General features: G+C 38.5%; 1 protein-coding gene and 1 long non-coding RNA gene across 2 annotated transcripts in view; both read left to right on the top strand.

The window, feature by feature from the left end:
- Positions 1-14551, top strand: part of LOC138171930 (uncharacterized) — a 615043-nt gene that overhangs the window by 494578 nt on the left and 105914 nt on the right. The gene's annotated exons all lie outside the window — the stretch shown is intronic.
- The window catches only part of LOC138171896 (probable polypeptide N-acetylgalactosaminyltransferase 8), a 28538-nt gene that overhangs the window by 6209 nt on the left and 7778 nt on the right, over positions 1-14551 (top strand). The window contains exons 3-6 of the mRNA XM_069101453.1: positions 826-992; positions 7436-7619; positions 10533-10730; positions 11558-11672. Of these exons, the coding sequence (XP_068957554.1) occupies positions 826-992; positions 7436-7619; positions 10533-10730; positions 11558-11672 (664 nt within the window). The remainder of the gene's footprint in view (positions 1-825; positions 993-7435; positions 7620-10532; positions 10731-11557; positions 11673-14551) is intronic.

Raw genomic sequence — 14551 nt, forward strand, 5'->3', positions numbered from 1 at the left:
AGATAGATAGATAGATAGATAGATAGATAGATAGATAGATAGATAGAATTGTGAATATGAATGTTGTGTTGTAAATGAATTTGTATAGAGATTTTCCTCAGAGGGAATTTCCTATAACTATGAAATCAGATATCTAGAAAGCACACACACACACACACACACACACACACACGTACCCATGTCAGAACTTAAGTTTGGAATTTCATGAGCTTTTTCCTACTAAGACTATTTGGTCTTTACTAATTTCTTGCCTTTTATTGATAAAATTTTCCTGCCTTTTACAACAGAGAACAAATGTATTATTCTATTTTCCTTTAGTTTTTTAAAGTAGTTTAAAAAATATGTGTATGTAACTGATTGAGTGGCTATAGAATATGAAATAGAGGAACAAGTCAGACGTGATTCTAGATTTTCCTATTATCTGTGGGAGTTGGAGAATGGTAGAGACACTGATCAAAATGAGGATGTTGTGAAGGGTACCTGGTGTGGTAGGTTGAATAAAAGGAATTTATTTTGTGATAGATATAATGAATTTGAGAACGTAGAATGACATTCAGATGGAAATGTCCACTGAAAGCCAAACCAAAGGATGCTGATATCAAATCCAGCAGGAGTTCAGACATATTGAAAGTTGCCTTGGCTATTCTTGGGACAACTATTAGAATTTGTTCTTCTAAATAACTGGTGCTACAATAGGTAGTTATCTGTCAGGGGTGATTAAGACATCCTGACTGAGGGATGGGCTAAGTGACTTTAGGGGATATATCTTAAGCCATATAATAATAATGCACTGATTATCATTATTAATGGTTTGCTTTCATGAAGGTGTCTTGAGAAGACATATCCCCACAAACTTCCAACTGTCAGTGTCATTCTAACAATTATGAATGAAGCCATGTCAGTTATACAGCGGGCCATCAACAGCATCATCCATCGGACCCCTGCCCATCTGCTGAAGGAGCTCATCCTGGTAGATGACTTTAGCTCAGATGGTGAGTTGAATACTGGGAAGGGATTTTGTTTCTGGTTGGAAAGTTATACAAATCTTACAGAGGGATTTACTCATTTTTTGGTCTAAATTAGTTTGATTCACATAGAGAAACTGGAAAGGGTACAGAAAAGAGACACATATGAAAAAGAATTAGAATATGTGACTTAGGAGGAAAGAGTCAAGGAACAAACGAAATGCAGTCTGGAGAATAAAAAAGTTTAGGGTTGGTAAGAGATTTCATCTAGGAATCTGGTGACAATTTTCAAAGGTTATGACTCAGAGGATAATATGCCAAGTTCTCTGGCTCCTCTGGGGACAAAACAAGCCACAGCAACAAGGATTTAGGCCAGGTATAAGGATTTTCTGACAGGGAGAGATGTTAAATACTGGAATGCTTTCGTAGGGGAGGCTGTACAATCTGAGATTACCTAATCCCATTCCCAGTCAGTTCCCCTAATATCCTAAGGATGTTTCTATAATTGGTCACCAGAATGTTGAGAATAGGGAATGATGAATTGTTGTTAAAGGACATAGTCTGACACAGAAACTCCTACTTGACCCATCAGTCTCTGTGACTAGGGTATGAGTGCTCCCTGCAAAAGACAAGGTACTCCAAATTTCTTTAGTGGACCCCTGCAAAACCATATACCAATTCAGGTAGAGGTCTATATCTCCCCAAAATAGGGTAAATAGGTTAGCTTTAAAAGAAATTAAATAAACTCAGATGAACTTCAAACACAAAAGGAGATTAAACAATTGGAATTGAGTTTAAATGGAACCAAGCCCAAAGGTCCCAGTCAAGCCCTTCGGATATCATGTGCAGCCTTAGGGAAGGCCCCTTGAGTCTCTGACTCTGGTTCAAGAGGAGTCCAGATTCATCACAGGGGCAACATTATCCCAAAGAAGAAAATCGGGCAATCTCTCTGTCTCTCTGTGTGTCTCTGTCTCTTTCCTTCCCATGCCCTGTCTCTGTCTCTGTCTCTAATCTTCTCTCTGTCTCTGTCTGTCTCTCTTTTTCTCTCTCATTTTTCCTCACAGCACAGAAACATTTCTAAAACAAAACTTAAGTATGGAATTTGCCTAAAGTATCCCCTAAAAAGGGGATTAAAAGATTCCCTTCTAGAAAGTAATGTACTTGGGGTGGCTAGGTTCTGCAGTGAATAGAGCACTGGCCCTGGAGCCAGGAGGACCTGAGTTCAAATCCAACCTCAGATGCTTAACACAAAAAAAAAACTAGCAGTGTGACCTTGGGCAAAAAAAAAAAACACCTGAAAGTAATGTACAAAGTCAATAACAGGGATAGGACAGCTATTTCTTTCTTCCACCACAAATGCAATACTTATAATACAAAATATTTAAATACCTAATACTTAAAAATAAAATAATAACCAATTATATGTATTATAATTTTCTGGGAGAAAAAGCTTTGGGGACAGCTAGATAGAGAGTTCACATTCATATCAGATCTATACTACCTGAGCAATTTATAAATCTAGATATTCTGGGAAGCCAGGAATAGCTCTTTGGTCCCTTCAAGTTCCCCATGACCCTAACAGGGTTTGGTTTGGTTTTCCCTGAAAGAAGCAAGGTAGTTGCCAGAAACATCTCCTGTTAGTTAGATGTCACTAATGCAGGAACCTGGGGACCCTTGAACTCATGTGATACCTGCCAAGCCTAGACACAACCATTTCTCAGGATCACTGTTCAGTGACTTGTACTCAGAGATAAAACAGAAGAAGAAGCCAAGGACTTGATGTCCGGTTGCAGGCTCACCCAGGCAAGGAGATGTTCTTGTTTCCATGACTGCTGGGGGTAGGTAGGGTAAATAAATCTTTTTCCATCCCTTTAGAAGCCTAAGGAGGAGCTGGAAAAGTCCCTAATAATACATTCAGAAAAGAACATTCCTTTCCCTTCTCTTTCTCTTGATTCTTTTGTAGACTACTGAGAAGGTTACTCTTCCTTTCTTGTTGACCAAAATCTTTTGTCCTTTTTTTTTAAAAAAATTTAGAATAATATTTTATTTTTCCAGATTACATGTAAAAACAATTTTAACATCCATTTTTAAAAAAATTTGAGTACCAAATTCTTTCCCTCTCTCCCTTTCCACCTCCCTGAGACAGTAAGCAATTTGATATAGGTTATACATGTGCAATCATGCAAGGCATATTTCCATATTAGTCAACTTGTGAAAGAAAATACAGATAAGAAAAGAATTCACAAAAAAATAAAGTGAAAAATAGTATTCTTTGATCTACATTCAGATTCCATCAGTTCTTTCTCTGGAGGTAGATAGCAGTTTGCAACTTGTTTACTTTGGAATTATCTTAGATCGCTATATTGTTGAGAGTAGCCAAGTCATTCACAGTTGGTTATCATGCAATATTGTTGTTGCTATGTACAATATTTCCTAGTTCTGCTTGCTTCACTTTGCATCCATTTATGTAAGTCTTTCCTGGTTTTTCTGAAACTATCCTGCTCATCATTTCTTATAGCACAATAGTATTCAATTACAATCATATACCACAATTTGTTCAACCATTCCCCAATTGTTACACATTCCCTCAATTTCCAATTCTTTGTCAGTGGCCAATAATCTTGAACAAAAACAGTGTCATGTGTCATGCAAGATTCATGGATTTGCTTTTATAAATAAACTCATTTTGTCTTTTCAATTTCCCACATTTGTTTTCTTGATAAAGCATTTCTCCTTCAAACAACTCAGAGGACTTTATTAACTTTATTACTCTATTTTTTTCTACTTTTAAAATGACTTTGAAAAATATTTAAATCATTGATCCAATAAGAATTCATTATTTTGTTTTATGTGTAAATCTAACTATAGGAAGAGAACAGACTGGTCTATGGAAGCAAAAGAGAATGGAATTGTAGTTCCAAGGTACAAGGTTAAGAGAAGGTGGCAGAACAATAAAGTAGATGTGTAAATGGGGAATTAGAAATGTGCTGACTCCTATTCCTGACTACGGGAATAACGGAATGTAGAAGAAGAAATAGCCATAGTTGGAGAGATTCTCCAAGGTTGGGTGTTATCAGGGAAAAAGTGGATTTCCATTTGTTTGTAAAAATGCTTTATTAATGATTTTTAAAAATAATTCACTTACTTCCCAATATTCATCCCTAAAATTCTCATAATAAAGAAGTACAGTTAGTTAAGCAACACAAATGTTTACATTGACCTTTTATGATGTGTTCTTCATTTCCTATCTCTAATTCACCTTAGTACTCTGGAATCAACACTGGTCATTGTGTGATAAGAATTAGTTTTGTTTAAGGAATGTAGAACAAGGCTAAAGGGAGTAAATCGAGGTTGAAAGTGAACTATTTATGTAAGTATGAGAATTCCAGAGAACACACTGGAAGAACTTGGTAGAGGGGAACTCTCTTTGGTGAAAGTAAATTTGGTAAATGCAAGGGCTGAGCTAAAAAGAGACTAAGTGATTATCAAAGGAGAGAGTTTTGTGCCCAAATTGGTAATTAAGGATAACAGAGATTAGGGGAAAAGAAGATTCACAAATTGGAAGCCTATGTTGACAATAGGAATGGGTTGGTGCCAAATATACAGAATTAGCAAAAGGAGGCCAGAATACTGGGAAGGTGGAACAAAGGAGAGAAAGAACAATGATATGACGATCATGTTTCCACATTCATATACCACAACTTGTTCAGCCATTCCCCAATTGATGGACATCCCCTCAATATCCAGTTCTTGGTCACCAGAAAAAGAGCTGCTATAAATATTTTTGTACTTGTGTGTCCTTTCCCCATTTTCATGATCTTTGGGATACAGACCTAGAAGTGGTATTATTGGGCCAAAGGGTATGCACATTTTTATAGCCCTTTGGGCATAGTTCCAAATTGTTCTCCAGAATGGTTGGATCAACCATAGTTTCACCAACAACGAATTAGTGTTCCAACTTTCTCATGTCTTTTCTACCATTTATCATTTTCCTGTTTTGTCATGTTAGCCAATCTGATAGGTGTGATGTAGTAGCTCAGAGTTGTTTTGATTTGTGTCTCTCTAATCAATAGTGATTTAGAGCATTTTTAAAATACGACTATAGATAGCTCTAATTTCTTTGTCTGAAAACTGCCTGTTCATATCCTTTGACCATTTTTCAACTGGGGAATAACTTGTATTCTTGTGAATTTGACTCAGTTCTCTATAGATTTGATAAATGAGGCCTTTATCAGAGACACTAGTAAAAATTCTTTCCCAGTTTTCTGCTTCTCTCCTAACCTTGGTTGCATTGACTTTGTGCAAAAACTTTTCAATTTAATGAAATTAAAATGATTAATTTTATGTTTCATAATGTTTTCTGTCTCTTGTTTGGTCATAAATTCCTCCATTCTCCATAAATCTGACAGGTAAACTATTCCTTGCTCCCCTAGTTTGTTTATAGTATCAGCCTTTATATTTAAATCTTGTACCCATTTGGACTTTATTTTGGTATACGATATCAGATGTTGGACTATGCCCAGTTTCTGCCATACTATTTTCCAGTTTTCCTAGCAGGTTTTGTCAAATAGTGAGTTCTTATCATAGAAGCTGGGGTCTTTGGGTTTACCAAACAGTCGATTGCTATAATCATTGAGTACTGTGTCTTGTGTACCTAACCTATTCCTCTGATCTACCCCCTCTATTTCTTAGCCAGTACCAAGTAGTTTTGATGATTGCTGCTTTATAATACAATTTAAGATCTGGTATGGCTAGGCCACCATTCCTAGCATTTCTTTTTCTTAGCATATTCCCTTGATATTCTGAACCTTTTGTTCTTCCAGCTGAATTTTGATATTACTTTTTTTAGCTCTATAAAATAATTTTTGGTAGTTTGATTGGTATGGCACTGAATAAGTAAATTAGCCAAGCTTCTTTATTATTGTCAAGGATACCACAACCCTCCCAGTTACACAGGCTTGAAATCTAGGTGTCAGCTTCAACTTCTCACTTCCACCCCATATCCAGTGAGTTGCCAGATCCAGTCCATTCTACCTTTGTAACATCTCTCATATATGTTCTTTTCTCTCCTCTGACACAGCCACCAGCCTGACTCAGTCCCTTATCAACTCACACCTGGGCTATCACAATAGCCTCTTGGTAGGTCTCTCTGCCTGGTTGTCCCCACTCTAGTTCATCCTCCTGTCAACTGTCAAATTGATCTTCCTAAAGTGTAAATCTGACCATGTCACACATACCCTCAATAAATTTCATTGGTTTTCTTTCTCCTTCAAGATCTAATATAAAATCTTCTGTTTGGCATTCAAAGCTTTTCATAACCACACCCCACTCCCACTCTAACAGTTTTCTTTTACCTTACACTGTGTACTCTTTAATCCATTGACACTGGCTTCTTTTCTCTTCCAGAGCAGGGCACTCCATCTCCACATATTGACTCCACAGTTAATATATGTTATAGGTGGGGGTTTGAACCCAAGGCTCCCTGGCTTAAAGGTCATCTCTATAACTCAGCCTTTGTCTTTCCCAAATCCAGTCTCACCAAAGATAGGTCCCTTCTACTAGGTTCTTCCATTGTGCCCTCTGGAATTCTCATTCTTACATAAATATTTCACTTTCAACCTTGATATGTTCCCTTTGACAAATTATCTCTATCCATTATATGGATTGGCAGAAGGAATAAGAGATTCCCTCCTTTCCGTGACAGGTGCCTTTCAGGTGTTATATACAAAGGTTTATCCTGTATAATCTCATAGAGTTGGTTAGGGAGTTCATCAGACTGATAAGAGTCGCTCCTGATCAAGTCCTCTTACTATGGTGTTATTTCAACAGCTATCCCTTAGGCTGAATTAATTGACCACCACACATAGATCTGCCCTATTTCTGAAATAAAAACCAGAAAAAAATGCAGCCTTGAGTCCAAATCCTTTCAGATATACTTAAGCATAAATGGATCAAATGGAAGGAGGTGTGGGTCATATGTATACACATAACTTTGGAAGAATCTAGAGGTATCAATCCTGGAGGACAATGGTGCATGTGCCCCTATGTTAAGGTGGAAGTGGGGGTAGAAACTACAACAAGGGAGATTCACCTTATGATCTAATATACTGGGAATTTACTGAACATTCAATAAGGATATCTCTATCAATGTTTACAAGATACATATTATTTGTTGTTGAGTCATCTTTCAGTGGTGTCCAACTCTTCATTACCCCATTTAGGGTTATCTTGGCAAAGACAACGGAGTGGTTTGCCATTTCCTTTTTTGCATTTTACAGATGAGGAAACTGTGGCAAACAGAGTTAAGTGACTTGCCCAGAGTCACACAGCTGGTAAGCATTTGAGGTCAGAGATGAATTCAGGAAGATGAGTCTTCCTGATTCCAGGCCCAACACTCTCTATCCACTGCACCACCTGGTTGCTGTACCATATTGAATACCACATCAATAAAGATTGTGCTTTGTTGCCAGATGAGCTAAAGGAAAATTTGGGTAAACAGATCCAGCTTTACAACCTCAAGTATCCCCAGCTGCTGAAACTGATCCGTCACACCAAGAGGAAGGGGCTCACTCAGGCCCGTATCTCTGGATGCAAAGCTGCTAAAGCGGATGTGATCATTGTCTTGGATGCTCATGTTGAAGTGAATGTTGGTTGGTAAGACTCTATGGATTGTTTATATATCTGGAGAAAGGGAATAAGAAAATGATGCACTTTTTCATGGGTCCCCAGAGGGACAGTGTAGAGAAGGGCAAAGGCAGAACCTAATCTTAGATAAGGGAAAGCCCAAAGGGAAGAACACCCTCTTATCTCTGGGAGTAAGTACAGTGTAATGCAAAGGCCTTCCTAATAGCTCTAGTATATATCACCCTCTTCTTTCCTTTGATTCTACCATCACAGGCCCTCACCACCTCACTCCACCATTATTGCAATAGCCTTCTGGTTGGTCATCTTGCTTCCAGGTTCTCCCCACTCCAGCCTGTCTTCCACTCAGCTGTTAAATTAATTTACCTAAAGTAATCACATGATCTCCCCCCACCCAAACATTATTCAATAAACTTTAGTGACTCTCTGGAAGCACTTCAGTGGCCTGGGATTCAAATCTGGCCTCTTCTGACCAATTTAATGTGTGTGTATATACATATATGAATATATGTACACACACAAGTATATGTGTGTATACATGTATGTACGCACATATGTATACCTATATGTATACGCACATGCACGTGTATATGTATATATAATTGGGTTTCTGTTATCATCCCACATTGGTCTGTGAGCTACTTGAGGGCAGGACTGGCTTTTGTCTTTCTTTGTATCACTAGGACTTAGAGTAGGCACTGAACAAATGCTTATTGACTGAATAACTACCTCAATATCCTAAAACTTCAGGTCTAAAGAGAGCAGAAAAGGACAAGACTCATGTCACAAAACTTGAGATCTATTAAAGGCAGTTAAGTGACACAGTGAACTTGGAGTCTGGAAGTCTTGAATTCAAATCCCATCTTGGACACTTACTAGTCATGTGACCATGGGCAACTCACTTAATTTCAATCAACATCAGTTTCTTCCTCTGTAAAATAAGGGTGACAATGGCAACCACCTCACAGAATAGGTATCTGATTTTGTTTCTGCCACCCTAGTTCAGGCCCTATCCCTTCTCCCCTGAACTATTGCAATTTTTAAAATTGTTCTCCCTACTTGGGGTTTTCCCCACTCAAAATCTGTCCTCTTTAGCTTCTGAAATGATTTTCCTAAATCACAAGTCTAATTACATCCTCCCCTACTCAGTAAAATCCAGTGCTTTAATTACATCTAGGATCTAATATAAACTCTGTTTGAGTAGGAGTCCTGTTCCCCTATTATTTTGCTTTTTGCACTTTTCCATTTGACCTTTCTAATCTTATTATATATTCACACATTTTATGGTCCAACCAAATTGGTCTTCTTACTGTTCTTTATATACACCACTCCTCTCCCGTTTCCATGCTCTGGCTGTACCCCCTACTTAGAACATACTCCACCCTCACTTCTGTTTCTTAGAATCTGTAGCTTTCTAAAAGACCCAACTTAAATGCTACCTTCCACATGAAACCATTCCTGATCACCCCCCCCAATCTGTTAATATCTTTCTGCAGTTTATATTGTACATATATATTACTACTTCCCCAACTTCGACTCAAATTGGCCACCTAGTTCCCCTGAGAGTGATGACTACTTTTCACCTCAGGATTCTATAATCAAGTAACTCTGAAGATTGTTAGGAGTTCTAATCCTATCACTCATGAGCCTATACTGGTGTGCTCCTAATTAACTATCAGCTGTAGTCAATTAAATTTTAGAAATGTTATTTGCCAAACAAGTATAGAAAGGACAGGTACAAAAAGAATCCTCCTCAAACTCTGGAGCATAAAAGTTAAGTGACTTGCCTAGGGTCACACAGCTAATAAAAATATGAGACTGCATTTAACCTGAGGTCTCCTAACCCTACTACTCTATTCACTGTCCCACCACGCTGCCCCAAATGCAGAGTGGTCACAAGCTTAATGTACAATGATACTGAGTCACAGCATAGAGAATATATGTGTGACCAAAGGATAAATGCATAGCTACAGATTACTGGAAGTCCTTTTTAGAGTCCCCAGATGGCATTCTTTGCAACTGCAAGGGGGTATTGCACTTCTCTTCAATGTCTCCCTCTGCTTCTGGCTAGATGCATTATTTGCTACTGGTCCAGTTTCTGATGACATGGTCATGGGAGGGATGTTACCCTAGGCTATCAAATGGAATTGGTGGTCTTAACATTATTAATTAACATTCTTTTATTCCTAGTACTGTATTAAACTAGAATCTTTCACCCAAGAATGACTCAGAACTCCTTGAATTGTCCTTAAGTCAGTCTGCCTTCCTGATCCCCTGGAACAGAATCTGATTTCTGAGGGATGTTGGGACAGAGGGTTTTCCAACTACAAACTGGTCTTAATATAAATCCATCATTCTTCCCTAGTCACTCTGGAGGTTCCAGAGTCACCCTAACGTTTCAGTGGCTGTGTCTCACCATCTGGTAGAACTGCAACTAGCAATTTTGGTATCCTGAGCCTACTCTCAAAGAAACTTTTAAAGATAAGTGTAGCTGGCTGGAGAGACCCTGAGAAATATAACTTGTTGATGGGGAAAGACAGTAAGATATCACAAATTTGTTGCTGGAAAAGACACTGCTGTGTTTGAGGGAAACAGGGGCCAGACTGGGGAGAAATTTTCCTGGGGTATGGTTGCCAGAGGAATTATGTTATCTGGTAGCTTCGTATTTTAAACTAGCTAGTCTTGTTAAGAAGGTGCTTAGCTGGTTTGTTTCTGTGTTGCTGAAGTAGTGTGAGTTCTGTTTGCACCCTCTAAATTTTGGTGCATTGGGCTAAAAGTCGCAGTTATCTCATCCTAGTTAAATCTCTGTTCAGCATTACATCGTGGGAAAAAGTAGAAAAGCTGGAGGTAAAGGGAAATGGTTGATCTAGATTACACTGGATCTCTCTGGCATTGCCTTGACATAGTCTGGAACTCTCTTTCTAGGGCGGAACCCATCTTAGCAAGGATCCAGGAAGACCGCACTGTGGTTGTGTCTCCCATGTTTGGTAAAATTCATTTTGACACCTTGGAAGTGGAACATTATCCTTTAGCCTCTATTGGATTTGACTGGGCCCTCTGGTGCCTCTATGATCCTGTGCCAGAAAGCTGGTTTAAATTGAAGGATGATACTGCACCAGTGAAGTAAGTCTGGACAACTTGCAACTATCAATTATAGTCCCAGAGACATTGATCTATTTCAACTTGGAAACAAGTAAGGCTATTTCTGAGTTGTAAGAATCAGCTGGGCCTTTTCTTCTGCCTCAGATAAAAGTTGCAGAGTTTACACAATATGGGACATGTTACAGTTTTTAGCAATCTATATAACAAAGCAAAAATATCACAGGCTATAAAGAGCCATCAGAGACCAATTAGAGCTCATCTCCCTGTCTCTGGGGAAAACTGACCCTAAATTGACATATTTCTTTTTAAAGGACTTGGTAAAGACCTTTAAACTGAGAGGACATCTTTAGGACAAATGGTCCTTCCCTCTTGCCCTCATATATTTCTGTACCCCCGTTATTTTGCTTTTTATCAACAAACAAATATTTTTGTCTTGTCCCTTGAAAATCGCTGTCCTCCAATGGAAAAAACAAACAAACCCTGGAACAAATAAACAGAGAAAAAAGTTCTTATATTAGCTGTGTCAAAACCAAAAACAAATAAAAAAACATATTCAATTCTGCATGCTTAGTCCATTGCTCCTCCACAATGACTTTTGAGGCAGGGATAAAAAGTGCCGGCATGGCTTTATTGTGTCTATTTATCTTTCTTCTCACCCTATTTCTTCTCTTTTTTCTTCTCTTCCTTTTCCTCTTCCATTTCCTTTTCTTCCTCCTTCTTGTCCTCTCTCCTCTTTCTCTTGTTTCTCCTTCTCCTCTTCCCCTTCTGCATCCAGATTCCACCTCTACTCCTTGTGTCCCCATATCCAGGCTCTGGCACTTTCCATTTTGTGCTGTGTGTTTCTACAGGAGTCCTTCCATCATGGGTATCTTTGCGGCAGACAGAAAGTTCTTGAAAGAGATTGGATCCCTCGATAAAGGAATGCAAGTCTACGGGGGAGAAAATGTGGAACTAGGCCTGAGGGTAAATTTCTGGTCTTTTCCTGTCCAAGCCATGAGTAGGAACAGGTAGGACAGTTTTGGAATAATTGTGCACTGTTGGATCTCGAAGGTTAAGAAAGGTAAAGCTCAGATTGTCAGGTGGCTGAGAAAAGCTTTGGGAAGGAGACAGAAACAGAACTGCTTGGGTGGGGTTGTCATGGAGAATAACATTCTAACTATCACTGGGTGCTGGGGAATGACTGAAGTGAAACTCAATAGGTGATTGCCATTTTGTTCCTCTACCTCTCTCCCACCAAGAAAAGTGTAGACTCCATAAGATACATTGAGAATTTTCCAAAAAGACCTAAGATTTGCCACCAATTAAACCTTCAAAACCCAAAATAATGGCACCTGACAATGCTGAAGCCTACTTAGTCTACTTAGAAAAAGTTGAAGTAAAGAGGACCCAGGAAGACAAAGGAAGATTGCTTACAGTTTAATACATATGATGATTGGTCTGTGTCTTATTATTCTAGTTGTAAACACATTTTTTTTTTTGATATCTAACATAGTATGGAAAATTCCCAGGGATGGGAGTGAGGGGGCCAGATTTTTAGTGGTTCATTCCTACACCAATTAGCTATACACAACCACATTTCCCCACCAAAAGATGACTTCCTTTCTCCTACCTTGTGCATGACCAGCTAGCATACAGTCAGTTCAAGAGCACAATGGAGTGCTTTTTATGAAGCACAAATTTGGGGTGTGAATACAGTTTGGATAAAGCACAACTATATTTCAATTGCTCAGGTCTCCTGCACAGTTTTAAGGCATTGAGAATTCCTTTAGGATGTCTATTTTGTTAGTTCCATTTTCAAGTTGACAGGTATCTTTTCTAAATCATAACCCCTGGGATTTGGGTTCTTGCTAATCCGCCCTGCTTCCACATTCCAATTTACAGCTAAACTATTGCTTTTAATATGCTATAGAAAAAAAAGCACCAGACAGGAAAACCACTGGCTTTGTTATGATTTTGGTGTGTGAAATGTCGAGACAGCACTTCATATATAAAAGAAAAGACTTGGACGAGGTGGTTTTAAGGTTCCTTTCAGGTGTAATATTCTCTTATGGTCTATATTTTCAATGAAACTTCATATTTAGCCTCTTTATAGAAGAACGAGCCCTAAATTCTATTTTTGAACCACTCTAAGTGTTATTAAGTTTTAACTTGGGTTGAAATATATATTTCTATAACTTCCAACTAGTCTTCCCTCCAGGGTCAAGCTAAACAAATAGTTGAGTAAATACTGCTATAATGTGCCCTCTGCCCTTATTCCAGCCTTTTTCTTTCAAGGCCATACGTTCTCAATTAAATTTAACTAAAAAATTTTATTAAGCCCAACTATATGCAAGGGTGTGTGTTAGATCATGGTCAAAATAAAAAGAAAAAAATCTTCATTCAGTGACTTTATATTCTCGATCAATTAACTACAAGCATTTATTAGTTGCCTACTCTGTGCCAAGCACTGTTCTGGTTATGGAGAATACAAAGACAAAGATGAAACAGTGATTGTCCTAAAGAAGTATACATTTCAGGGCAGGTAGGTGGCACAGTGGATAGAGCACCAGTCCTGGAGTCAGAAGATCTGAGTTCAAATATGACCTCAGACATGTATTAGCTGTGTGACCCTGGGCAAGTCATTTAAGCCCAATTGCCTCCCCCGCCAAAGTATACATTTAAAAGATCGAGACAATATTAGCACATATAATGTTATATGCATAATATAGATTATTGAAAATCAAGATAATTTTGGGGGAAAAACACTCAGTAGCTAAGGTGATCAGAAAAAGCTTCATATACAGTGTGGTCTTGGAGCTGAACTTTGAAGGCAACTAGGAATTCAAAAAAGGCAGACCTGGGTAGGGAATTTCAGGCCTGAGGGACCAGTCTAAGTAAAGGTAAGGAGATGAGAGATGAAATATTGCCCAAGAAGGGCAATTTGGCTTGCTTAAGGAGGGTATTAAAGAAAATAATGCAAAGTAAGACTGGAAAGGCAGGGTGGAGCCAGATTGTGAAGGACTTTAAAGTTTTCTGGAAAAGAAAAGGACTTCTATTTGGAACATGTTGAATTTGAGATGTGTATGGAGAATTTGGTTTGAAATGTCTACTGATGAAGGACTTGGGTTTTGGAGAAAGAGTAGGACTTTGGCTACATAAATCTGTGAGTTATCTGCATAGTGATATTAATCAACCCTGGGAGTTGAGAGAATTATGAAGTGAGAGAGCATAGAAAAAGAAGGGAAGGGGGAACAGAACAGAGCCTTGGGGGACATCCAGAATTAGGCAGCATTCTATGGATAATAATAATTCTAATGATAACTATAATAATGATAATAGCTAACATACAGCATTTAAAGGCTTACAAAGTACTTTGTTCCATTTAACTCCCATTTCATAAATGGAAAAACTTGAGGCCAAAGGAAATTGAAAGAGACATGGCCAGGGTCACACACCTAGTGAGTATGTGAGGCAATATTAAGCTTAGGTCTTTGTGACTCCAGGCCTAGCACACTCTAGATACTCCATCCCCTACCTGCCTGAGCAAGGGAAAGAAGCAGAGGAATAGCCAAATGAATAGGAGAGGAATCAAGAAAGAATGACATCACATATAAAGTGAAGTGAGTAGAACCAGGAGAACACTGTATACATTAACAGCAATATCGTATTGTGAAGAACCATGAATGACTTGACTATTCTCGGCAATACAATGATCCAAGACAATCCTAAGGGACTCATGCTGAAAAATGTTATCTGCCTCCAGAGAAAGAACTGATGTCTGAATACAGACTGAGGCGTATTTCCTTCCTCTCTCCGTTCCTTCCTTCCTTCCTTCCTTCCTTCCTTCCTTCCTTCCTTCCTTC

This window comes from Petaurus breviceps, unplaced genomic scaffold (assembly GCF_028583685.1).
Source record: "Petaurus breviceps papuanus isolate PSGF00001 unplaced genomic scaffold, PetGlider_PUasm1.0 470, whole genome shotgun sequence".
NCBI lineage: Eukaryota > Metazoa > Chordata > Mammalia > Diprotodontia > Petauridae > Petaurus > Petaurus breviceps.